Here is a 25,829-nt window from a genome sequence, read left to right as displayed (position 1 = left end):
CTCCTCTTTCCCTCCCTTCCTTTCCTACTCCTTCTCCATTTTCCTTTTCCTCCCTTTCCCTTCCACTCCTCTCCCTTTCCCATTCATTTTCCCTGTCAATCTTCCCTCCCTCCCTCCCTCCCTTCCTTCCTTCCTTCCTTCCTTCCTTCCTTCCTTCCTTCCATATGTAGACCTTTCAGTAATTATAAAAAGTAACTCATTATCATGCCTTTGTTTATTGACCAACTCCTCTGACTATAAGATAGGCTCCAGAAGGGCATGCATACTTGTTTTATGGACATTGACCTATCCTGAGGACCAGGAAGCAATCCTGGTCTTCAGAAACAGAATGACTATTTCAGTAATATTTATTAAAAATTGGAAGCAATCAATGAAATCAGGTTTATATATACTTTCAGAGAAGTTCTTTATACCTACAAGCAAATACATTAATAAGTTATTTTTTACTGTACTGGGATTTGAAATTAGACCTTACACTTACTAGGAAGGTGTTCTGCCACTTGAGCCATGCCCTAGCCCCTTTAGGTTTATTTTTAGGGTCTTAATGCTTTTATGTGGGTTGGCATTATAGACATGCACCCATAGACATGCACCACACACCCATCTTGTGTTTTGAGAGGGAGTCTTCCCAAATTTTTACCTTGGCTGGTTCCCAAAATATGATCCTCCTAATTTCTACCTGTAGAGTAGCTATTACTAACAGCACAAATGATTTATATTTAATATTTTTGGTGATTATTACTAGAATATTAATAGAATATAGTAGAATATTAAGGATGTAAATGCTTTTTCCTAAACACACACACCCACACCCACATACACACACACACACACACACCCACCCCAGTTCCTGGGGCTTAAACTCAGGGATTGAGTGCTATCCCAGAGCTTCTTTTAATATCATGGCTAGCGCCTTATCACTTGAGCCACAGCTCCATTTCTGGCTTTTTTTGTAGTTTATTATAGTTAAGAATCTCATGGTCTTCACTGCCCAGGATGGCTTCAAACTGTGATCCTTAGATCTCAGCATCCTGAGTAGCTAGGGTTACAGATGTGAGCCATTGGTATCAAGTTTATACTTTTTAAAGTTCACTGGCTAGATATATGCAATAATTTACCTCACTAGCCTATAACAGTCTGTCAGCAGTCCAAGTTTTTACTGAGCTTACAAACTAACTGATTAATAGTTTCTTAGATGCTGGTAAAAGGCATACTGCTTGAATAAGAAACAAAGACTTCATTATTCACAGCAGTTGTAGATTATTAGCATTTTATTGTACCAGTTTTTTGAGCCTGAGTTCCACAGGCAACACAAAGAGGGCTAAGTGATTCTCTCCACATGCAGTGGTATATTGATAGAAGAACCCTCAGCCTAGGGATCTTGACAGTAGCTAAGAATGCCAACACCTTTGCTCTGAAGAGAAATGCACTTTCTTTTTGGGGCTCTCACCAGATAAGTATTTAGGAAAAGGTGGCCAATTCCTTTTTCTGGAAGCCATGTAGAAGCACGAGAGAGGTCTATAGAGACTGACTTTTTAACACAGTCCTCTACTGATGGACATTTAGATTGTATCTAATCTTTTGTGCTTATTAACATTGCTGTAATTATCTTTAATAGTTCACTTCTTTCGTGTGTGTGTGTGTGTGTGTGTGTATGTGTGTATGTGTGTATGTATATGTGTTGTGGTACTGAGATCTTGTGCTTACTAGTCAAGTGGTCTGTGACTTGAATCATGCTCTAAGTCATTTGTGCTTTTATTTTCAGATAGTCTTCTGCTTTTTGCCCTAGTTGATTCTCCTATCTATACCTCTCATGTAGTGACAATTACCACCATAATTGATTGGTATGTTGAGATGGAGTTTTGCTAAATTTTTTCCTGGACTTATCTTTGGACCCTGATCCCTCTGTGTCTACTTTCTGAGCAGCTGGACTTACAAGTCTGAGCTACTAGGCCTTGCCAGTACTTTATCTCTTTTAAGTAGGATTTGCATATAGAAATTTGTATAATACATTGTAAAAACTGAAATTGCCGGACCAGAGGATGATTTTTAAAAGAGGAGAAGTATTTGTTTTACTTTCTGGTTTTTCAGGGTTCAGACCAGGATCTCTTGCCTCTGTGATACTGTATATCATCGTGGTATGAGCACGTTCAGCCAAAAGCTGGTTGAAGTAGTTCACTGTATGGCAGACAGCATGGGGAGTGGTGGTGGTGGTGGTGGATAGAGCCATAGCAAGATATGTCCTCTAATTCCTTTATACAACTACTTAAATGTAATTACACTTAAAAAATAAAGATATGCCCTCAACAACACATTCTATAACCCCACCAGCTGGGGACATAACCCCAGCAAAGGAGCTTTGGGGATGCATACCTTATATCCAAACCACAGTATTCCATCTCAGTGCCTAGTAAGTTCACAACCATTTCAGTACAAAACTAGGCCATGGCCTAGACTTCTTGCGGTATTAACAGTTCTATCTTGTTCAAAACTATAAGCTAAATGTTTCTACTGAGATTGAAAACAATCTCTTAGTTATAAACCTCTGTTAAAACAAAAATAACAACAAAAAACAGTCACTTCTAACACACAATCACAGAATAAAGCAAGGGAAGAACAGAGGTATAGAAAGGGGAATGGAATGAAGAGCAAGCTCTATAAGGCAAACATTAAATACTGTTTGTTGCTTCATGTTCAGCACTTAGGGCATGTGGTGTCATTATGTGAGCTCCAGTGGGCTTTAGCAACCCAATGTTGTGGCCTTGCCATTTGCTAACTCTGTTGAGCCAACTTTACTGTGCCTGCAGCTTTCCAGAAGATGTTCCATATTCCTGGCATCTCCAACATCCTGGGGTCTCCATTGCAGCTTATTCTTCACCCTCACATCTCTATACATCACTCTCTCATAGGCTACTTTCAGGGAATATGACCTTGTTATAAATTGCCTGGCCTCTGGACTTTCCTTTAAAAGTTGAGTGTTGCCGGGTGCCGGTGCCTTACGCCTGTAATCCTAGCTACTCAGGAGGCTGAGATCTGAGGATCACGGTTCAAAGCCAGCCTGGGCAGGAAAGTCTGTGAAACTTTTTTTTTTCCCAAGTAGATTTTTTTTTTTGTCAGTCATGGGGCTTGAACTCTGGGCCTGAACGCTGTCCTTGCACTCTTCAGCTCAAGGCAAGCGTTCTACCACTTGAGCCACAGCACCACTTTTTCTGTGAAACTCTTATCTCCAACACAAAACTGGAAGTGGTGCTGTGGCTCAAGTGGTAGAGCTCTAGCCTTGAGCTGAAGAGTGCAGGGACAGCGTTCAAGCCCCACAACCAACAACAACAAAAAAGTTGAGTGGTCTTTCATGACTCAAGTCCCTTGCTTTCTATACTCCTGAAAAAACAGCGTCACATAGATGACACCAAAAACCACTAACAACTCATGCAGTAGGTATGGATGCAGTAGCCTCCAGTCAGTTGATCACTGTGAAATGAATCCTGAGGAGAAAACTTCCTTGTCTACTCTGTAAGAACAGGGAGACCTGCAGATACTTTGTCCTCAAGAGAAAGTCTTTCTAATCACTTTATTCTTCCATACTGTTGAGCTAGCAGATAGGTGGATGCATGGCTAGTTTCCGTCTGGCCAATTCCTGAGACGCTGTGAAAGCATCTTTCCTGTTTTCCAGATGCAACATGTTTTTTTACTTGATGTCAATCTCTTCAGAAACTATGCTTTCCTTGGCTCCAATTTAACACTTTCATGATACATGTGCAAGTTTTTCAAGTGTTTCTGCTCTTCTTTTTGCTCCAGATTGTACTATAAACATGGCTGAAAGCCGTCAGTAATAACTATGCAGCTGCTTAGATGCTATGCTGTCTTGAATTTCCTCTACCAAGTAGCCCATTACTTTTAAATACAACCTCATGTGATGTCCGAGGATACAGACAAAATATACACAGATTTTTTTCCCAGAATATAACATGAATGGCTTCTAGCCCAATTCCTAATGGACTCCTAATTCCTCATTTCTCCCTGAACCTTACTAATACAACTTTACTGTCTGTATTTTTCTCTACATTTGGTCTTCTGAGCTTCTACCAGAATTGCCTATTTAAGTTCTGCTTAAAGTATAGTAGTTTTCCCAGCATACTTTCCTAACAGATTCTTGTTTACCTCCTGGTGACGAGGAAACAGATTGAAGAGGGGGAAGAGGGATTTACATTAGGGGGATGGGAAGAAAAAGTATTTTTTATTTTTGATAAATATTGCCAAATTATAAACAAGAGATTGTGCTAGTTTGTGTTCCACCACTGATTATGAAATGTCCTATTTTTTCCAGTTGACATTAAGGCAGCAGTGTGAAACTGCTGTCTAGTATCATTTTTCATTCAGCTTTTGCATGTTTACTTTTAACCTTTTCAGAGGTGCCCATGAAAAAGTCATATTTGCTGCAGATGTTTCATTCATTTCATTCATCTGTACAACAAATTGAGAGCATTAGCTTTTTTTTTTTAGCTTTTTTTTTTAACTATTATTTGATACAAGGTCTCACTGTGTAGCCCAGACTGGCCTATAACTTGGTGCCTCAGCCTCCTAAATACAAGGATTTCTATATGTGCACCATTTTACTGAAGTGTTCCTACTCTTAAGTTTAAGATGACAAGATTATAATTACTTTAGCGAGGTGTCTTGATTTATATGATTTATAGAATCCGGAGGAAGAGTGTCCACAAAGAGATGACTTCAGCGATGCAGACCAGCTTAGAGTGGGTAATGATGGCATTTTCATGCTGGCGTTTTTCAGTAAGTAATCTTTCCAAGCTGCTTTAAAAAAAAAATGTTGCCTGTGTTTTTATAGCAATATTGATAAAGAAAACAAAACATTGCTAGCATGTATTTACCTCATTTAAAATGAAGATTTTTCCTGATAGTGAACTAATAATGAAGACAGATGTTAGAATCTTAAAGCACTTAACTGCAAAATCAGAGCCATTACGTATATGCTGATCATGTAAAGGTATGTAAGTATATTTAAGCTAAATAAGTTAAATAAGATTAAGAAAAATGCTGCAATGTAGATTCAAGCCGTAGGAATACACAGACATACACATATCTCTTCCTGTTTTACAAATATTTACCAATATTATATCAATGAAATTGTGTAAAGTAAAAGTACTTTCATTTCCTGTTATAGTTCCCTGCCCCTGTAGGTTGCAGGCTTAGAACTTATTTTGATAAGTATAGGTTTGTAATTACTACCCTCTAGTGGCTATTTTTCAAATTGCAACTTGTTTTATTTTTTGTGCTATTAACATGCTATCAAATAATAGCTATTTTTAGTTACAAAAAGGTCTGGAAATATATGTTCCTCAATATAGTTTATAAGATAAGCGTTTTAGGTTATACTCATGCAAATAAAATAGCAATAATTAATTGTATTCCAATTAAAACCTTTCATACATTTAGTTCTTTTGTTTTGTGTTTTGTGCTTGTCTCTTACCTCATGTAACTCTAAAAAGTTTACATTTAAATTTGGCAATATTACAGAAAGAAATGTATTTATATATTTTTCATGATCCTTTAAAGTGCTACCACAAAATGTCTCACATACGTGCTTATTCTGAGTATCTCTCATACTGCTTTTTATGAAATTTTTAGAAAATGGGATAGACTCTAGTTCATCAGTTAATTAAACTCTAGTAATTATAATTTGGTTCAATGGATAATTGACAGCCTGTGGAAATGAGCTTGAACTCTAGTGCTTTAAAATGTAATGGACTATTCGGCTCTATTTAGAAAATGTTTCTCCTAACACTCAGCCTTTTCTATTTACAAGGTGTGACAGTCCTATCTCAGAATGTATTATTCTTGCTTTAGACATGAGGAAAGAATTATTAAAGAGAAATTAAGTTATCCCTAACTTAAAAATTAGGAAAGTATTTTGAAAAATGAATTCTGAATTGTAAGAAATTGTAAAACTGTTCTTCCAAAGCAACTACCAGTCTTCATTAGCACCAACAGTAAATGAGAGTTCTTGTCTCTGTGTTTCCTTACCAGCAATTCGTATGGACTTTTTTTTTTTTGTCAGTCCTGAGGCTTGAACTCAGGATCTGGGCACCATCCCTGAGCCTCTTTGTACTCAAGATTAGCACTCTACCACTTGAGCCATAGTACTACTTCTGGCTTTTTCTAAGGGTTTATTGAAGATAAGAGTCTCATGGACTCTTAGACTGCTTAGACTGGCTTTGAACCAGGATCCTCAGATCTCAGCCTTCTGAGTAGCTAAGATTACAGATATGAACCACCCATGCCTGGCTTGGACATACTTATTTTAGATATTATAGTTTTGTGTATGGTGGATCTAATTTGCATTTTGAGCATCTTTAGTCCAGGAATTCAAGAACCTTCCATATATGTGAAAAGTAAATAATTATTCTAATGTAAAACTCTTTAGTGTAGCTTTTAGATAGGGGTGCAATTTGTTAATGAAACTAGAAAAGTAATGAATCCAGGAAAGTACAGTATAACTATACCTTAAGCTATTTGCGAAAAAAATTGCATGTCATTGTTTTATCTTTTTTTAAAAAAAAATCCAAAAAAGCCACTGTAGGCTGATCAGTTAGGATTGGAAACTACATTATGGTCTAGTTTGTAGCTGGTTTAAATTATTACTGGCACTGATGGCTCATGTCTGTGATGATTCTACTTATTCAGGAGACCCAATGGACAGATTGTGGTTCTGTGCAAAAGGTTTACAAGACCCCTTCTCAACTAAGTGGGACTGGGTACTATGATATGTGCCTGTCACCCCCACTGTTTTAGGAAGTGTAAGTAGGAAAATTGTGGTCCGGTTGAATCCAGGTACATAGGGAGACCCTAATTAGAGCAAAGGGGCTTCAGGTGTGGCTAAAGTTGTAGATCTCTTGCCTAGAAAGGCAGAGCTCCAAATTCAAACCTTAGTATTAAAAAAAGAAGAAAAGTAGTGTCACCCACCAGCAGTAAGCTTCAGAGAATTGATTCCTCCTGACCAAACTGACAGGAAACTAAGCTTCTCCACTTATTGACATATAGCAAATAACTTGGAGAAGGTAAGTTGTAGGAGTCTAAAAAGCAGTACACTTGGTAGAGTTAAAACAAAAGGAATTTGGTAGAGTTAAAACAAAAGGAATTGTTTTGTCACTTGAACAATGAAGTGTTATATCTTTGTTACTTTGTTTCCAACTTGACACTTAAAAGAACTGTTTCTGTTGCTTTTAGTGGCATTTATTTTCAACTGGCTTGGATTTTGTTTATCCTTCTGTATCACCAATACCATAGCTGGAAGGTATGGTGCTATCTGTGGATTTGGCCTTTCATTGATTAAATGGATCCTTATTGTCCGGGTAAGTGTCTTGAAAGCGTTCACCTCCCTTATCAGAGATGAAAAAGTGAAATTTTCTATGTGGGTTGTAAATGTTCACTTTATGCACATGTATTCAACCAATTACAGACTCCCACTTCTACATTTAAAGTAGTTCTTGTGGTATGAGCATTTTATAACTTACGTTTAGGAAAGTATTAGTATAGCAGGAAAAAAAAAACCCTTCATAATCAAGAAGTTTGAGTTTGTCTCACCTTTTTTCTCTCTGTGTTTCACCTTAAGTTACTTTATTGTTCCAAGTTTTGGGTTTTCCAATAGCTGTCTCACAGTGTTTTATGACATATGGGAAGTAAAGCATATTGCCCTGTTACAGCAATGTACCTAGCAAATCATGGACTCTACTACTGTGATATAATTCAGGGATTCCTAAAATCAAATGAAAAAAAAAAACCTCTTGTATTTAGTAAATTATTATGAACTTAAGTAACATTTAGGTCTCAAAAGGAAAGGCCTGTAAAGTAGCTAAACTTATCCCTGTTCTTCTACGTTCCTTCTGCCTTTCTTGCTGCTGTTAGAAATTACCTGTGCCCTCTTCTTACTAATTACAAGATAATGAGCAGGGGGACAATGAAGTGACCTTTATTTTTCTTTGTCTCAGCAACTTTTCTAGCTCTGAAATTGTTTTCTGGAACAATGGTAAGGAATGAGTACCCTTAATATAGTCATCCCCTACCTTTTGAAGGTCTCTTTTAGGCTGTTGCTTTTTTTTTTTTTTTTTAATTTCCTCCTTCCATTCCTCCCCCTTTTCCTCCCTCCTTTCCTTTTTAAAAATCAGGGTCTCTCTATGTAACCCAGGCTGTCCTTGAACTCTTGATTCTTCTGCCTTTGCATAGTACCACAATTCCAGGCTTGGGCTTCTTTTTACAAACTTTTCTTCCTTGTTTCTGTTTGTTTGTTTGTTTGCCTTTTGTTTGTTTTTGTTTGTTTTTGTTTGTTTTTTGGTTTGCCTTTTGTTTGCTTGTTTTTTTAATGTAAGACCTAGGAGAATGATTGAGTTTATTGTTTTAATAGGTCTTCTGAAAAGTTATATATGCATTTTATAAATGCTATTTATATAATTAATAAGTTACAATGCATAGAATCTACAAATTACATCTAAACATTGATTTCTATTGAAATCAGTTAATTCCTTGCAAACTTTTTCCAAGAATGGTAAGTCTAACAATGTTTCAACTTCTCAAAAATGCTTCAAATGCTTTGGTAATTCATTTGTATTATAAATTCACTAAAATGATTCATATATTAATAAACAAATATTAATAGTTTGGGAATGATACATTTATTTACTCTCTTAAATTTTAGAACTTCCAGGCTGGGAAGGTGGCTTAATGGTAGAGTGCTTGCCTTGCATGCATGAGGCCCTGGGTTTAATTCCTCAGCACCACATAAACAGAAAAAGTTGTGGCACTATTGTTCAAGTGGTAGAGCGCTAGCCTTGAGCTGAAAAGCTGAGAGACAGTACCCAGGACCAGAGTTCAAACCCCATGCCTGACCAAAAAAAAAAAAAAAATAGAACTTCCCAGGGTTTCAGTAGTTTTATCAGAACCTTTTACTAGTTCAGACCATGTTACAGGTTTTGGTTATCAATTAATTGATTCTTGGTTGATATTTGTACACAGATTTTTTTAATCTGAGTAATTATAAGAAATGCCCTCAGAGTAGCCTCTCATTTGAATTTTATTTAAAAATTAGATGTATAATGAATTTTCACAAGAGTAAATCTGCTAAAGAAAAAAATCAGCCGGGCGCCGGTGGCTCACGCCTGTAATCCTAGCTACTCAGGAGGCTGAGATCTGAGGATCGCGGTTCAAAGCCAGCCCGGGCAGGAGAGACTGTGAGACTCCTATCTCCAATAAACCACCAGAAAACCGGAAGTGGTGCTGTAGCTCAAGTGGTAGAGCGCTCGCCTTGAGCTGAAGAGCTGAAGGACAGCGCCCAGGCCCAGAGTTCAAGCCCCACGACCGACAAAAAAAAAAAAAAAAAAAAATCACAAATATTAGCATTATGTAAATGCTTTAAATAGTAAGCATTTCTGTTATTATTAAAATGATAAATTTTTCATCTTTTATGGAAATTCTTAAGAATTTTAAAATAAATTATTTCAGATTCAAGTGCAAACCTACATTTAATAAAATCATTTTTAGCTAAATGATTCAATACGAACATCAGTAGAAACAATTCTATAAGCTTTTAGTAGTTGTAGAGGAGGTTATATGAAACACTTAAAAAGTAATTATTTGGGACATTTTTTAGGTGCTGAGTAAGTAGGGAAGAAATAGGAAAAAAAATACCAGAAATAACTGAAGAAAACGAGACTAATTTTTTCAAAAACCTTTTCAAATGAATAAAAGTGCAATATCTGGAGTCTAACCAAGGAAAAGATACTGTGTCCTATGCCATCAGACTCTGTCTTCCATGGGCCTGTTCATTTCCTATATCACACAGAATTCAAGACTGTCTGCCATGGCCACTAATAGGAAGTGTTGAAATCCCACTTCAAGGTTCATTTAGCTGTTGTCAGCTCACTTGTTGGGAACTGAATGCTAAGGCATCTAGTTTGAAAATAAAGAGACTCTAATGAGTTGGGGGTCTTTATGTTTCTAATATTTTTGGCAGTGGTTAACAGTAGGGGGTGTACAGAAGGTCAAAAGCTCTTCTTTTCATAGGTCACCACAACATCCCCATCTGGTAAGATTAAACTAATGTGGCTTTTGGTGTTAATATCCAAAGCAGCAGGTTGCTGTAGCGTATTTGGGATAATAGTTGTGGCTTTGAGAGATTAAAAAAAAGACTGATATGAACTCTTTGAGAAAATGCTTGTTACTGATACATAGCATTTACTTTGCTTTCTTGTAAGCAGTTAAAAACTTTTTGTTTATAAACCATTTTACATATGTTTGCTATTGCATACAGATTTTTCTCAGTTACACATGCGCATCATTATTTCTTATTTTTCCTTTGTGCTGTTTTTAAATAATAGAGATTATTTGAGGTAGATTATAATTCTCAGTTAGGCATACACATTTGAATAACTATTTATGTTTACTTCATAGTTTTCTGATTATTTTACTGGATATTTCAATGGACAATACTGGCTTTGGTGGATATTTCTGATACTTGGTAAGTTTATTGTAGTGCATTTCAGTTTAATTTAACTTTGGTATTTCCTAAAATTATAAAATATAAATAGTTTGTTAGAACTTGGTGGAAATAACTTTTCTGCTATGATATTCCTATATTCAAATATCTGTCTTGGTTTTTCAATTAATTCTGTGTAGCCCCCCAGATTTCTTTGATTCAAAATCCAGAGATGGTAAATATAAAGAATCTGTGGTTCATGTTTCATTTTTACAATGATCCTAGAAAATGGGAGAAAAGGGTAGTTTAAGTGTTTTATCTGTTCTCTTTTATTTTTGAATCTTGGAAGCATGCTTTATACTTTGGAAATGTGCCTGATGTTAATCATTAATCAGTCAGCATAGGGAAGGCTTCAGACCTAATGGTCATTGTACTTCTATTTAGTTGTCTTTTCATTAACATGGATGAACTTGATGGATTTTTAGTAAGTACATATAATAACTAATTTAAAAATCACATACTTTGACTCCATAGTTCAATTCTGGTTCATGTATTCATGATTCCACTAAAAATCATAACATTTCAGTAGGTGGCACTGTTCTCTGAGTTTTTATTTACTCATACTATTGGATCTTTAGGACTTTGGGGAAGTAAATTATTAGAAGTCAGTTAAGGTGACTAAATTCTTTAATAATTACAGTGAACTGTGAGATATTTGAGGAAGCAGTCTTAAATAAAGGTTAATTTAAGCCAATTTTATATTGTTGTGTTCTGGCTGCCTAAATAGTGTATTGTCTTTGAGTTTCTTACTTGAAGTGAAAAAATATGATGATGTACATGTTTAAGTGTAGTGAGTATATTTGCTTATGTGTACATTGTTTATAGACTGGAGAAATCTTAAGGAAGGTAACTATGGGCAGAGTAGAATGCAGGGGACAAGTCCCAATTCCCAGAGTCACAATCTTGGTAGCATTTATGTAGGAAGGTTTGAAAATTTAATCAGTTGTAAGAATGTTTCAAATGCTTAGAAGAAGGCTGAGCACATTGTAAATTGTTGAGAAGCAATGGACCCTGAGTAATTAGGTTTAGATATGAAATTGGCTTCTTTTAGAAAATTCCTGAGCAGAACAAAATGTCTTAGAAACAGCAGCCTCACAGACAAAAGAAGAATCTCACAAATACTTTTGGCTTACATTTTTCAACAATATTTCTGCGTTTAGAAAACACTGTTATCTCTGAACAGCATCTGGCAGGAAAGAAGGGTAGAAGTCAAAGATAGCAATAAATAAAAGGAGTTGGGATATGGAAAATACACGGGATGGGATTTAGCTTCAGTTTAGGCCCTTGGTTCAATTATTTGCATATTTCTCTGTCTTACCTCTCTAGTCTATTACACACATGCTTTCTTTAAGTCTTGGCATTTCTTGTCTTGTAGTGTGGGTGGGGGGCAAATTTGGTATTGGATATTGTATTTTAAATTCATTAATACTTTCATTTTTAGTGAAAGAAAGTACACTCACTTATCTTCTGTCCCTATCCCCTCATTTTCTAGTTATAAATTTACTGGAGTTAATGTTTCTTGAGTATTTTAAATGTTAATGATTTTTTAATCACCTAGTTTTTTTTAATCTGCAGCTTTGAAGTATTTCACAGGCATTGCTTTTGTGATTATTAAAAATGCCTGTTATATAAGCTGGGTGCTGGTGGCTCACACCTGTAATCCTAGCTACTCAGGAGGCTGAGAGCCGAGGATCACTGTGGCGTTGTGGCTCAAGTGGTAGGACACTAGCCTTGAGCTGAAGAGCTGAAGGACAGTGCCTAGGCCCAGAGTTCAAGCCCTACAACCACCACCACCAACAAAAATGGATATTCTTTAAAACAAAGTTTTAAATTGTCTTATTGTATAAGAAATCACAGTCTTCTAAGTTTTCCTTCCTGAGTCTGTCTCCATTTTTATCATATATTATTCTTTCATTATTACTTAAAATAATTCATAGTAAAAATCTGTATAATACATATATCTTCAAATACAGATGAAACATACTTAATAGTGCTAGTCAGATTTATTGATTTTTTTCCTTCATCTTAACAACTATATACGTACATTCACTAGATTTTTGGGGGGGGGGGTGGTCCAGTCGTGGGTCCTGAACTCTGGGCCTGAGTACTGTCCCTCAGCTCTTCAGCTCAAGGCTAGCGCTCTACCACTTGAGCCACAGAGCCACTTCTGGCTTTTTTTTTCTTTTTGCTTATGTGGTGCTGAGGAATCGAACCCAGGGCCTCAGGCATGCAAGGCAAGAACTCTACCACTGAGCCACCTTCCCAGCCCTTCACTAGAATTTTTTTATAAATAATATCCTTTATTTGCTCAGTAGTTATATTAAAAAGTTTGATAAAAATAAAGTAATTTTTTTGGATTCAAACTCAGACACTTTTGCTCATTGGCTAGTGCTTTACCAACTGAACAATGCCTCCAACCCCAAAGGATTGGTTATTTCTTCTTTTTCTTTTTTCCTTTTTAATTTTTTTTGATTAAAATGATTTCTATGAGTGGATCAGTTTACAAGCATTGATAACTTTGCTACTTAAAGTGACATAACAAATTGTATTTTGATATGATTTTTGATTTTCAAAGCTGAATTTAATTTTGGTACATGTAACATTAAGAAATTAAATGGATGTGACCAGTAACATTTAATTTTATTATACCTTATATTTTATTTATTTTATATATTACATTATTATATTTCCTTATGATAGATTAACTATAATGAGAAAGGATCAAAAGTGCTTTACCTATAAATTTCTACTTTAAGGTACTCATGATCTCTTTGTGTAAGATATAATATATCTGTATTATTTGAATTTTCTCAGGACTACTTCTTTTCTTCAGAGGATTTGTTAATTATTTAAAAGTTAGAAACATGTCTGAAAGTATGGCAGCTGCTCATAGAACAAGATACTTCTTCTTATTATAGAGGTAAGAAAATATTCACTTATTGTCTGCTTATTCCTTTATGTATTCCCATTTACTAGATTTATGTTAAATGTTTAAAATATACATTTTACTCAGTGTATTTATTTTGTATTAGTAATAGCTTGTTGAAATTTAATAATTCTCAAGCTCTTTAGATACTTTTTAGATCTTTAAAGCAGAGTTTCATTAATTTTTACAATGCATAATGAACTATTATTTTTTGTTTTTATTTTCGAAATATTTAAGATTGAACCCAGAGTCTTGCATGTGTTAGGCAGACACTCTACCACTGAGCTGTATCCTTAGTTCTTGATTTTGTGAGATAAGGGTCTAGTTTATAGAGCTAATAACTCTGGCTTCTTTTGAACTCAGTATCCTTCTGTCTCTTCCTCTATAGTGCTGGATTACACATGTGTACTACCATACTCTGCTATGACTTTAAATCATAAAGTTTCTTTAGAAGACTTGGTCACAGGATATATTTGATGTAATCACTAGCACAAAATTTGAAGACACTGAAGAACTAACAAAGTATCCTACTTACAGAGAAGGGATGAGGGGCTTTTTTTGTTTATTTTTTGTTTTTGTGTTTTGGTGCTAGTTCTGGGGCTTGAACTCAGGGCCCAGGCACTGTCCCTGAGCAGTTTTGCTCAAGAGTAGCACTCTGCCACTTGAGCCACAGCTCCACTTTGAGCATTTTGCTGGTTCATTGGAGATAAGAGTCTCATGGATTTCCTCCCAGGCCTGTCTTTGAACCAGGATCCTTAGATTGCAGCATCTTGAGTAGCTAGGATTACAAGTGTAAGCCACCAGTACCCAGGTTGGGATAAGTTATTTCCTTTTTTTTTTTTTTGCAAAAATCTGTTTGATATCCAGTTCTAGATATCTGGTGAATAAACCCACAGTGCTAGGCATGGTGACACATATCTGTGATCCCAGAGACTTGGAAGTAAAGAACATTATGGTCCAAGACAGGCCTAGGTAAAAGTGAGACCCTATCTGAAAAAATGCTTTCAAAAGGAAAGAAAAGAAAAACTGAGAAATGGCAAGACAAAAGTTTGAGTGGGTGGGATAACTAAAGTGGTACCACTTACCTAATAGAAAGCACAAGGCCCTGACTTTAGCTCTAGTACTGTACTTAAATATAACAAATGCACAACAAACAAAACAAAACTCCATAAAGTATGTGATTGGAAAGCAGTTTGCAATCATTTTAACAATCTAGTTGGAGTAACATTTGTAGGAAGAAAATAGTACCATATTGTTTTTTCTAATTTGTGTCATATTGTCACATTTTTGTTTCCTTAATGTTTGTCATAAAGAAATAAGTAGGGGCTGGGAAGGTGGCTTAGTGGTAGAGTGCTTGCCTTGCATACATGAGGCCCTGGGTTCTATTCCTCAGCACCAGCTAAGCAGAAAAAGCCGAAAGTGGTACTATGGCTCAGGTGGTAGAGCGCAAGCCTTGAGCTGAAGAGCTGTCCCTCAGCCCAAATTTCAGGCCCAACGACCGACAAAAAAAAAAAAAAAGAATTATAATAATCACCACCTTGTACTATTAATGTATGTTAATAAACTACTGAAACCGCTAAAGAAATAAACTGTAGTTTCTGTGTACAGTCATTATAGCACTCAGGAGTACCTCACAGAGACCACATATCTGTACTCTGTTCTGAATTAAAAGCAAGAAACTTCATATATAGAAATGACTATTAAAGTATTTGAACTCATATGCAAAATGTCTACATTTAATTTTTGAGTGTAGAACTAAAATGACAAGGTGTTACGATATATCAGGGCTAAGTATAATCAGCACTCTTGTTTTTGTGAGTTCTGTGTCCATGTTAACCAACCATGTGTTGAAGAATATTTGAAAAAGCAAATTACAGACATACTGCCATTATTTCCTAAACAATACATTATTACAGCCCTTTACATAGCATTTAAATTATATTATTTAATAGAGATAATTTAAAGTGTACAGTATGTACAGTAGGATGAGTTGGTTATATGCAGATTCAATAAATTTTTATATTAGACTCTTATCAGTCATGGCATTTGGCCTCTGAGGAAAGTCCAGGAACAATCCCTTATGAGTACTGACAGATAATTGTTTTCTATAAACAAATTATGTAGCTTGTGATTTGAGTACTTAAACTTTATAACTTATATGTCTTATTGATAAGCATATATAGTTTACTTGTTTTTGTTGACTAGCACAATGAGTACAATTGCATTTCCAGATTGTATTAAAGCAGAGTCTGAGGAGGAAAAAATGTTTAAATATTCCATAAAATCATCCCAGAAGATGTTACTTTTTTTAATCCATAAAATGTCCCTTCAAGCAGTGGCCTTAAAAGTTTGTGTTAGTGATAAAATGCAAAATAATATTAATAATTTGAATAGTATTCTGTGAGTAGTGTGATTGATTTCTTTATATGCATTTTAAAGACTCCATCTAAAATACAATGTAAATATTTTCTAGATGACTTCTATAGAAGCTTTATGATTTAGAATATATTCTGATATATGCTATTCATTATATGAAAACATTACATATCTAGCATAATGCTGTAATAAAATGCTTTTACTATGATTTATAAATGCAACTAAATACATTTTAAGACTAATTCTTCCTTTGTCTCTAGACTACATCAACCCAACATTCCTTTCTTATGCCAATGTGAAATTTCCATATCATCTGTAAACCTACAACTTTAATAGGATAGAAGACTACTACTAATAAAAGAAAAATTAGTGAAGAAAAGATGGAGCTTCAAAATTGAATGGCAGGGTGGTTTTTTGTTTACAAGCCATTTCTGTTCATTCCTTTGTATTTCATTTGTTTTGCACATTTGCATATGTGCCTATTTAAAATATTTGCATATACTTGAAAGAAATCGTAAAGTTGTAGCAGTAAAGTCCAGTCACATTTGGTTAATCAGTGTTTGCGATAATTGAAAGAGCTGATTGATAAACAGTCTTCCAGCATGTAAATGCCAATGGCTTCTGACTTGATGGTTAGTATAATAAAAGCAACATTATTAATCTTGTCATATGCTTTAGTTTCCAGCTCTTAGATTCATCTAATAATTCTATATATGAATTATCCTTTGATATATATAAAGTTTATTAATACCTGCAGTGCTGATTATTAGAATGGATTTGTCATATTTTTGAACATGATGTTATTTAGTCAGGTTCTTTGTGTAAATAACCATGCATAAATTCCTTTTTACATCGTTTTCTTAGAAATTGTGTCTAGATATCTGTTCATTAATTTTAAATTAAGTGAACTAATATGTACAGAAACTTTGAGTGTTATTCAAATTTTAAGTGGGAAAATTTTAAGATGTGGATATAACAAATGTCCTTTATTAAATATAAAAAGATTTAAGGGGCATATTAGTTTTAGGGAAGCTTGGTTGTTAGTATTACTCATTTTAAAGATTCAGGAAGGTATTGAATTTGATATTTATTTCATTTAAGACAGTTTAAAAAAATTAATTATCCAAATAAGATATTCTAAGTTACATTTGTCTTTTAAAAAGCCAATAAAAATATCTTTCAATGCCACTGTAATTTTTTCTTTAGATACTTAATTTGTTAAGCTTAGCAAATAAAGTCTTGTTCTGTTACTTTATGATTGTCGAATTAATTTGTAAAAGTCATAACCTGAATTTGAGATGCGACACACCTCTTTTTAGATTATGGCAACATCTCTGTGGAATTTGGGGACAGTGGCTGTGTGTGCATGCATAAGCACGCGTGTGCGTGCGTGTGTGTGTGTGTGTGTGTGTGTGTGTGTGTGTGCGTGCGTGTGCAGAGAATTCATAACTATTCCAGCTGGAATCTGCTTATATTCATAAGCTGTTACATCGTGCACATCATTTTAAATCTCATACATTTGACTTCAATATTGTCTTTGCTTTTGATTGTCAACATTAAAAATAATAGAAATTACGTTACTGTTTAAACTTATTTAATATGCTATACAGTAAAACAAAATTGTTTACTAGACACTGATTACCACTAAATGGTACATTCAGGGCCGTTTTTTCATTTTTAAAAAATAAAATATTATGCTTTGTTATCTCTTTTGTATTTATATTTTCTATTTTCAGTGTCTCTGATGAACAAAACAGTTTTGTTTGCTAGTAGAGTCTTCTGTATTTTGCTTTTAATTTGCTATCCTACTTAGAATTTTTGTTGTTGATTGAAGTATCTTTTTTACATTATTTGAAGTAAAGCATGCAGTAAAGAAAGCAAAATATTAAATTTAACTGCCTATTAATAGCAAGAATTTCATCCTGCTAACATATACAAACTACTGCTGGTCTTTTTCTGTTTCTTGTTCATTTTCTGTAGACTTCTACTTTGTTCATTTATTTTTACATGAGATGAAGCCTTGATATATGGTAATTTAAACTAAGATGAAAAACTCACCTATCAAACATCAGTTTATTAATATTTCATTTTCGTTTTTATAGCATTTATACTTGGTCTGAATATAAATGTGCCAGTTTTGATCCAGCACTAAAACTTTACAGTTCGGTTTTTGTTGACTTTCCTTTGTAAGTCTCTGAGGTTCAAGTATACCTGTTATATAAACCTCTTTAACTAGGATAGCTCAGTAGTAACCTTAAATATCATCATGCAAGCAGAGGCACCAAAATGTTACTTTCAAAATTTAGCATTCTTTTTTTAGACTTATCTAATCTCTGCTTATTTCATTTCCTGTTAACTTGTGGTAAGCCTAATCACCTTTGCATTCTGACTTAAAGCTTGAAAATCAAAACACATATTGGGCTGTCTAAACCTTTTTGAGTAAATGTGAACTAGGACTTGGAAGTTAATGTAAAAGAATATTATGTAATTCTATTGTATTTAAGCTAATCATGGCAAAGAATCTATTTTATGTAGTTTCACAGTAAACTTTTAATTTTTTATTTTTGATGCAGGTCCTGGGGCTTGAACTCACAGGGCCCGGGCTGTGGCTGTCCCTGAGCTTCTTTTGCTCAAGGTTAGCTCTCTACCACTTGACCACAGCTTCTCTTCCAGCTTTTTTGGTAGTTTGGAGATAAGGGTCTCACAGACTTTCCTGTCTGGAACCTTGATCCTCAGATCACAGCCTCAACTAGCTGGGATTACAGGCATGAGCCACCAGTACTGGGCTGTACAATAAACTTTTATGGCAGAAATGTATTTTTCTATTTAGTGAATTCAGGATGGATTTTACAAATTTATTTAAAATAGAAATTCTATTACAGTTAGTTAAATTGAATCTCCTAGCTTAATAATAATTTAATAACTTAATCCCTAGCCACCAGCCTATTATTTCTACCCTATAATGTATATCCCAGTTTTGTCATGTCTCTGATTGAAATACTTTATAAACATCATTTTCAACCAAATCTTATTATAGAAAAGTATTGTCTAGAATATCCAATTTAATCTAGGATATCCAATCCAAAATTGACTTTAGACTTTTCTTTTGTCCTACCAGTATTAACTGTTTGGAAAAAGCAAAAAAGACATGACACTTAATCTGATACCTTGCTTAGGCAGGTGGCCATATATCTTGAGTTTGCATACTATAGTCTTGTTTTTTCCTACTTTCTCAGCTTAGTGTTTCTTCTCACTCTAAGTGATCTCCTAACTTGGAGGACAAGTTATTTGATCACCCTAAATTTAATTGTTCACTGTGCTGAGAAGTGGCTATCTTACCTCACTATTCTTAAAAGAAGAAACTGGAATCCTTAACTAGCAGGAGCCAGTTACTGTTGTCACATTCTTTGCTAGCTAATAATTTGTAAAAGAGTCATGGCAATTTATTTTTTGTTGGTCATGGGGCCTGAACTCTGGGTCTGTGCGCTGTCCCTCAACTCTTGAGCTCAAGGCTAGCACTCTACCACTTGAATCACAGTGCCACTTCCAGTTTTGTCTGCTTAGGTGGTGCTGAGGAATTGAACCCAGGGCCTCATGCATGCAAGGCAAGCACTCTACCACTGAACCACTTTCCCAGCCCAAATTTTGAAGAATCTTTCACTTCAGTGATTTCAGCTGGTGCTTAGGAAACAGTGGAGTTTTGGTGGTGTGTTTTTTTTTTTTTTTTGGTTGGCTATAGAACTTGAACTCAGAACCTGGGCTCTGTCCCTGGGCTCTTTTGCTCAAGGCTATAGTGCTCTACCACATGGAGCCACAATGGCTTTTCTGGTATTTTGGTGGTTAATTGGTGAAGAGTTTCACAGATTTTTCTTGCCAGGCTGGCTTGGAACTGGGATCCACAGATCCCAGCCTTCTGAGTAGCTAGAATTACAGGCATGAGCCACCAACACCTGCCTAACAGTGGTTTTTTTTTTTTTTATGTTTTGACTGCTTTGAGATATAATTTTAATTGCTTCTTATTTTATTCAAATAGTCTTGTGAAGTATTAGTACATGATTATTTTTAATATCTTATTCTTGATCAAGGTTCAATTATTAAATGATAATATGTCAGTAATATCCTATTATTTTAGGAAGGCCCTTGCCCATATATAAAACATGCTGGTATATATGTTACTTAGTGAAATTGAATAGATGTGGAAATATCAAGATGTGATGCATTCTTTTGAAAATCAGTTTAATAGGGGTGAAGAAAATCAGTACATTGTATACACGAGTGTGTGAATAATGTTTTTATTAGAAGATACATTTCAGTTTCATTTTAATAAATGTAAAAAAAAAGACAGGTTTTTAAAAATGTGTTCAATTCCTCCTTTGCAGAGGATCAATGGTCACTTGTTATACCTGACTATGGGCTTTTGTTTTGGGGATAGATGAGCTAAAGTACAGAACCTGGAAGTAAATGTTTCATCATTCTCAGAAAGAAAGGTTAATTTTTGATTCAGTATATATTTTGCTTTGTTTTCAGATTAAACCTCATTGTTTTTGCTTTTGCTTCTATAAATATTGACCTGATTTTTAAATTGTGAAAATAATATACAGAGGGGTTACAATTACATGGGCAAGATAATGAGTACATTTCTTATCAAGCATTGTAGCCTCCTCCTTTGTTTCCCCTTCCCATCCCTTCCCATCCTCCCCCCACCCCTCCATCCAGCCCTCCTCCCCCCCACCAAAATTGTAAAGTTCATTTTCGACATAACGACCTGTACATCTCATTGTTGCAATGGGTCCACCTGTATTCCTATTTAAATGATTTGGTTTTCCCCTTCCCCTCCACAAATTATACCAACATCAAATACAGTGAAAGCGCAGGGGTTATACGGTGGGGGAGGGACATACAAAGCAACAAAGAAATAATCTTATAAATGTGTTAGAAACAATCGCATGAAAGAAAAAAGACATTTGAATATATATTGACCTGATTTTTTATGAAAACCATTAAAAAATCCAATAACTAAATAGTGAAGACAAAATATTACTCCTTAACCACTAAGATGCCAGCAAGCCAAAATACACTTCCAGTTCACTAAATGCTACACTAAATGCTCCTGTCTCTCTTCACACTTGCAAAGAACCACTTTATCAATGTCCCACTCCTTTTGTGTGTATTCATTTTAATTAAATCAGTACTTTATATCAGTGACTCAAAAGAGAGATAGTTTCTTCCCTTTAAAAGTGTTAGTAGAGTACAGTGAATTCAGCAAGTAAATCAGAAGCTTATCCAAAGCTGGCTGGAATGTGGAGGATAGCCATTGCCTTCAGGATATAGAAAGTTAGAAAGTACAATCAGCATATGTGTACATTCCTAGTGTGGACATATACAGTATTTTTTCCATCAAATTTAGGTTTTTCAGCCATCTTCTGGCAAAATGGTTTAGCTATATGACCTTTATGATTTGGGCTGTAAATTTTAGTTTCCACATTATTCATTTAGAGAGGTGACCTACATATACTACCAAGCTCTCTATTAGAGGGAGAGGGAAAGAAGATATTAGAAGAGGAAGATGGGAAAAGAAATAAGTGAGATTTTTATTCTAGATCTTATCAATGGATAGGATGGTGCTTACCCATGTGAGTTGGGGTGGGCCTTTTATCCAGCCTACTGATTGAAATGCTAACCCCTTTGGAAGTATCCCTAAAAACACAATTTAGAATGATTTTGGAGCACCTAGACATTCTTTAGTTCAGTCAAATCAAAAATAACCCTCAAGCCGGTCTCCGGTGGCTCATGCCTGTCATCCTAGTTACTCAGGAGGCTGAGAGCTGAGGATCATGGTTTAGAGCCAGCCTCGGCAGGAAAGTCCATGAAACTCATCTCCAATAAACCACCAGAAACCAGAAGTGGTGCTGTAGCTCAAGTGGTAGAGTGCTAGCCTTGAGCTGAAGAGCTGAAAGACAGTGCTCAGGCCCAGAGTTCAAGCCCCACGACCTAAAAAAAAAAAGAAAAACTACTCAAATCCCCCCTTCCTAAATTCTTCCCAAGTTCAAGAGTCTTGACATCTGAAGCTGCAGCAGGACTTCAATAAATGTGTGTTATGTATGGGAGATGTGTATTGTGAGCTTGTTCTGAGGTTGCTTTTAACATTCTGACACCTCACATCTGCAGTAGCAAAATGTGGCTCACAATGACATGGAGAATCTTTGACTTTAAGTATCAAAGGTTCTTATAATAATACTTTTTTCCTTAGAAGTGACAGCCTAGATATTTCAAGCCATTGGAAGCCACCATCATGAAGGAACCAGTCTGCTGGGCACCAGTGGCTCACACCCACGAACCCTAGATACTCAAGAGACTGAGATCTTGTGGTTCAAAGGAAGCCTAGGTCAGAAAAGTCCTGAGATTCCCTAATAGCCAGCAAATAGCAGGACTAGAGGCATGACTCAAATGGGAGAGCACCAGCCAAGCAAGCAAGCTGAGCAAACATGAGGCCTGCGTTCAAACCCAGGTACCAGGGGGGAAAAAAAGTCCCAAGTCAAACTCTTTGCACTTGTTTTATGGGCAATGAACTATGGTGGTAGGGTGTAAGTAGTGAGTAAGTAAGTAGTGACACCATTCATTCTCTTTATTTAACAGTTGTGAGTCACACAGAGACTTAAGTTCCTGATTGTTTCTGGGCTTAGTGGCAATGTCAGAAAGCTGACAGAAATGCTATGCGCCCTGATCACCAATAGCTCTGTCAAGGGAAGTATGTGCCATTGTCAATTCTTTGCTTAGCATAACAAGAAAGGAGCAAGGTCAGGTACAAGAGGCTTTCCCTTTTCCAACAATCCAGCACCCAAATGCATCATTTCGTTTTTTTATTTTCAAAAATGAACTTAAACTTGCTTATTTTGAACTAGGGAGAGTTCTGGGTAAGGACCTTGCTATTCCTAGCCACTGGAATCTCCCAGTCTACTTCCACCTGTCCCAAGTCTTGCCCTATGGCCTTGAGACAAGGGGAAAGTCTTGCACCAATACTTCCCTGGACTGCATTTGTAATGATCATCACAACTTGTGTGCTGCTCAACCCTCTGAGTATGACTTAGAGATACATTTCCCTCACTCCAAACTCTAGTCCCTCAAAGACTGTTTTTGCTCAGAGAAGAATCAAAGAAGGAAAATATAGTAAGTAGGTAATAGGCAGGTAGATGGATGGATAGGTAGATGATAGACAAATTGATACCTGTTAGGGTTCCAGATGTTTGATGCTGTTCTGAACACAAGGGAGCTATATGCGAAAAGCATGTTACTATTTGCATCTACTTATTAAAACTAATTAACTCTTCTTGGTTTCTTATTTCTCTCTTCCTTTTTCATTTTCCTTTGTGCTTTTATTTCCCTTACTGCTCTTCCTTTTCATTCCCTCTCTAGATCTCTTTCTCATCTTCCATTTTCCATTGTGTTCTTATTTCTCTTACAGCTCTTCCTTCATATTCTCTGTCTGTCTTTGTCCTTGTCTTTCTCCTCCCCTCCTCTCCCTTTCCTCCAGTTCCTTCTCCTTACATCTTTCACCAGTTTTTGCTAATATAATTTTACTCTATCATTATGTGAAGTCAGGAGTGCAGTGCAAATAAAATGTATTCTAGAGAATTTAGTCATGTCACATTGGCACATCTCTGGGAAATGTTTCTCATCTCAGGTGTCTGTGAAGTAGAGCTCTTCCTTTCCCCTTTCCTTTCCTTTCCTTTCCTTTGCTTTCCTTTCCTTTGCTTTCCTTTGCTTTCCTTTCCTTTCCTTTCCTTTGCTTTCCTTTCCCTTTCCCTTTCCTTTCCTTTCCTTTCCTTTCCTTTGCTTTCCTTTCCTTTCCTTTCCTTTCCTTTCCTTTCCTTTCCTTTCCTTTCCTTTCCTTTCCTTTCTTCTCTTTTTAAAGTTTTAATGTACTGTTGGAATAGGATGGGAAGTTTCTCCCCCACTTTTGATGTTTCTTCAATGTGGAGGGAATGTAATTAGTGAAACTCCTGACCTCCCTTCACCTCTTTATTAGCTCTTTCCCCAAGGGAGTCATTTATTTGATGGGTAAATTTGAAATGTAAATATCTGGGTATGCTCTGCTCAGCTTCCCTCCTTACTCTGGGGAGCTCACAGCTCACAGGATTTTCAGTTGTTCTCTGTTTTCCAGAGCACTCTCTGCCTGAGGAAGTTGATCCCAGTTGTCATAGGGAACCAGGGTGTAAAATTCTGGGATACATTTAACTAAGCTGTTTCCTCCCATCTAGTTTCATGAGTAACGAAGTTGATATTTTGGTTCTCCATATGGTACTGCCTTGTTTCATTGCATGTTTATAGATATCAGGTGGGAAAGAAAGGTACTATATTAGGATCCTCAGAGATTCACAATCTACAACACAGTAGGCATGCTGTTGACTAGCTGTCCCATCAGCAACCTTCTCTACAGATGCCTCAGATGTATGATGATTTTTTTTTCAGGGCCAAAGCATTCTCCTTTAGATTTTTAAATCAAGGTTGATATTAAATCACTTGAGTCACACCTCTACTTCTGGCATTTTTCTGGCTAATTAAAGGTAAAACTTCCATGAAATTTTTTCTGGACTAGCTTTGAACCTTAATCCTCAGATCTCAGCCTATTTTGATTACAGGTGGAAGCCACCAGCACCAGACTTGATTGTTACAATTCTTGTACTGGAAGTCTTCTATAGGAGGATTTCCCTCTGGTAGGATCTTCAGACCTTACCTTGACTTGTAAGTAGAAGACTCAGAAGCGTCTTCAACAAGTTATACTCTCAAAAGTAATTAAATGTCTTCTACAATGCTTTAACAAATTGGACCAATACAGTTGACTTCTTATTTGTGTGATTTCTGCGCTCCCCTTGATTTAAGATGCCTAATAGTCCATCTGATCCTCAGTGTCATTCACTGTGTCATTATTCATGCCAGCTGCTTAGTGCTGGATCCTTATGGCAACTTCCAGCCTTGTAAAGAAGGGGATTTGAGTTTGGTCCTCTTTTCCTGTATTTTAGACCTTCCTTTATAAATGCATAGTTGTTTCTGTTTTCTGCTTCTCTTCTATAGAGGATTTCGGCAACTAGTCCAGTTATGTGTCCTTTGGATCTTTGTATTCCCATTGATTATGCGTGTAATACTTCTAAAAATTTGGTAATTATGAAGTACAATGGATCTTGAAGAAAAAGTGAAAAGAAAAAGGCACATATGGAAAGGAAGGCATATTGTGTGGGCATAGAGTTTCTAGCAACCACTATGAGGAACATACTCCATGCAGACTATTACAGTGTCAGGATTAAAGGCTCATGCTTTTCCAAGTCCTACACAGAAATCCTGGGGGCGGAAGTATATTCAAACAAAAGCAGGCCATAGAGTGTACAAGGACCTGGAACTAGTAACAATATAATGAGGAGGAGGCAGATCAGAAACACGGGCTCGCTCGCTCTCTGGAACTTCCTGGTTTCTTTTGTTTTCTCTCTGTTTGATTAATTGTCTTTCCTTTGACAAATTTGTTGCTTTGGTTTATTCCACTTGGGCCAGCCTTCTGAGAGCCACTGTCTCCAAATGCATAGCTCAGTCTTCTGTTTGACTTGCTTTTGTGAGCTTGATGGAACCTGATTTTGAAATCTCTCTAAATCCCAATCACAAAGTCCTAGGGGATAGAGTTTAATGTGTCTCTTTGATGATGTTTATGGGTAAGTTGTGCTTGTCCATAGTGCTATCCAGAGAAAAAAACAATATCATATCTGAACCATGATGGGGCAGATTATTGTGTAAAGTTTGGCAGAAAATGATTGGCTTCTTTACTACACGGCAGGCCCCTGGACATGACCAAGTTGGAAGTATCCACCTTACCAAGAATGGGCTTTCCAGAACTCACTTAAAAGCAAAATATTTCAACTGAAAATCAGAACTTGAAGGTAAAATGGCTTTTTTTCATAATGGTATATTTTCATTATATTTTATTCTAGGTAAAATAAG

At 35.9% G+C, this 25,829-nt stretch overlaps 1 protein-coding gene across 1 annotated transcript in view; it reads left to right on the top strand.

The window, feature by feature from the left end:
- The window catches only part of Ndfip2 (Nedd4 family interacting protein 2), a 49,526-nt gene extending 32,431 nt beyond the window's left edge, over positions 1–17,095 (top strand). The window contains exons 4-8 of the mRNA XM_070002771.1: positions 4,695–4,788; positions 7,243–7,367; positions 10,459–10,525; positions 13,358–13,463; positions 16,106–17,095. Coding sequence (XP_069858872.1) covers positions 4,695–4,788; positions 7,243–7,367; positions 10,459–10,525; positions 13,358–13,461 — 390 coding nt within the window. The 3' untranslated portion in view covers positions 13,462–13,463; positions 16,106–17,095. The remainder of the gene's footprint in view (positions 1–4,694; positions 4,789–7,242; positions 7,368–10,458; positions 10,526–13,357; positions 13,464–16,105) is intronic.
- The last annotated feature ends 8,734 nt before the right edge of the window (positions 17,096–25,829 follow it).

The sequence above is a fragment of the Dipodomys merriami genome, unplaced genomic scaffold (assembly GCF_024711535.1).
Source record: "Dipodomys merriami isolate MVZ:Mamm:240054 unplaced genomic scaffold, mDipMer1.0.p SCAF_6, whole genome shotgun sequence".
Taxonomy (NCBI): domain Eukaryota; kingdom Metazoa; phylum Chordata; class Mammalia; order Rodentia; family Heteromyidae; genus Dipodomys; species Dipodomys merriami.
Note: the sequence above shows the minus strand (reverse complement) of the source record. Positions and strands in the feature narration are given on the sequence as shown.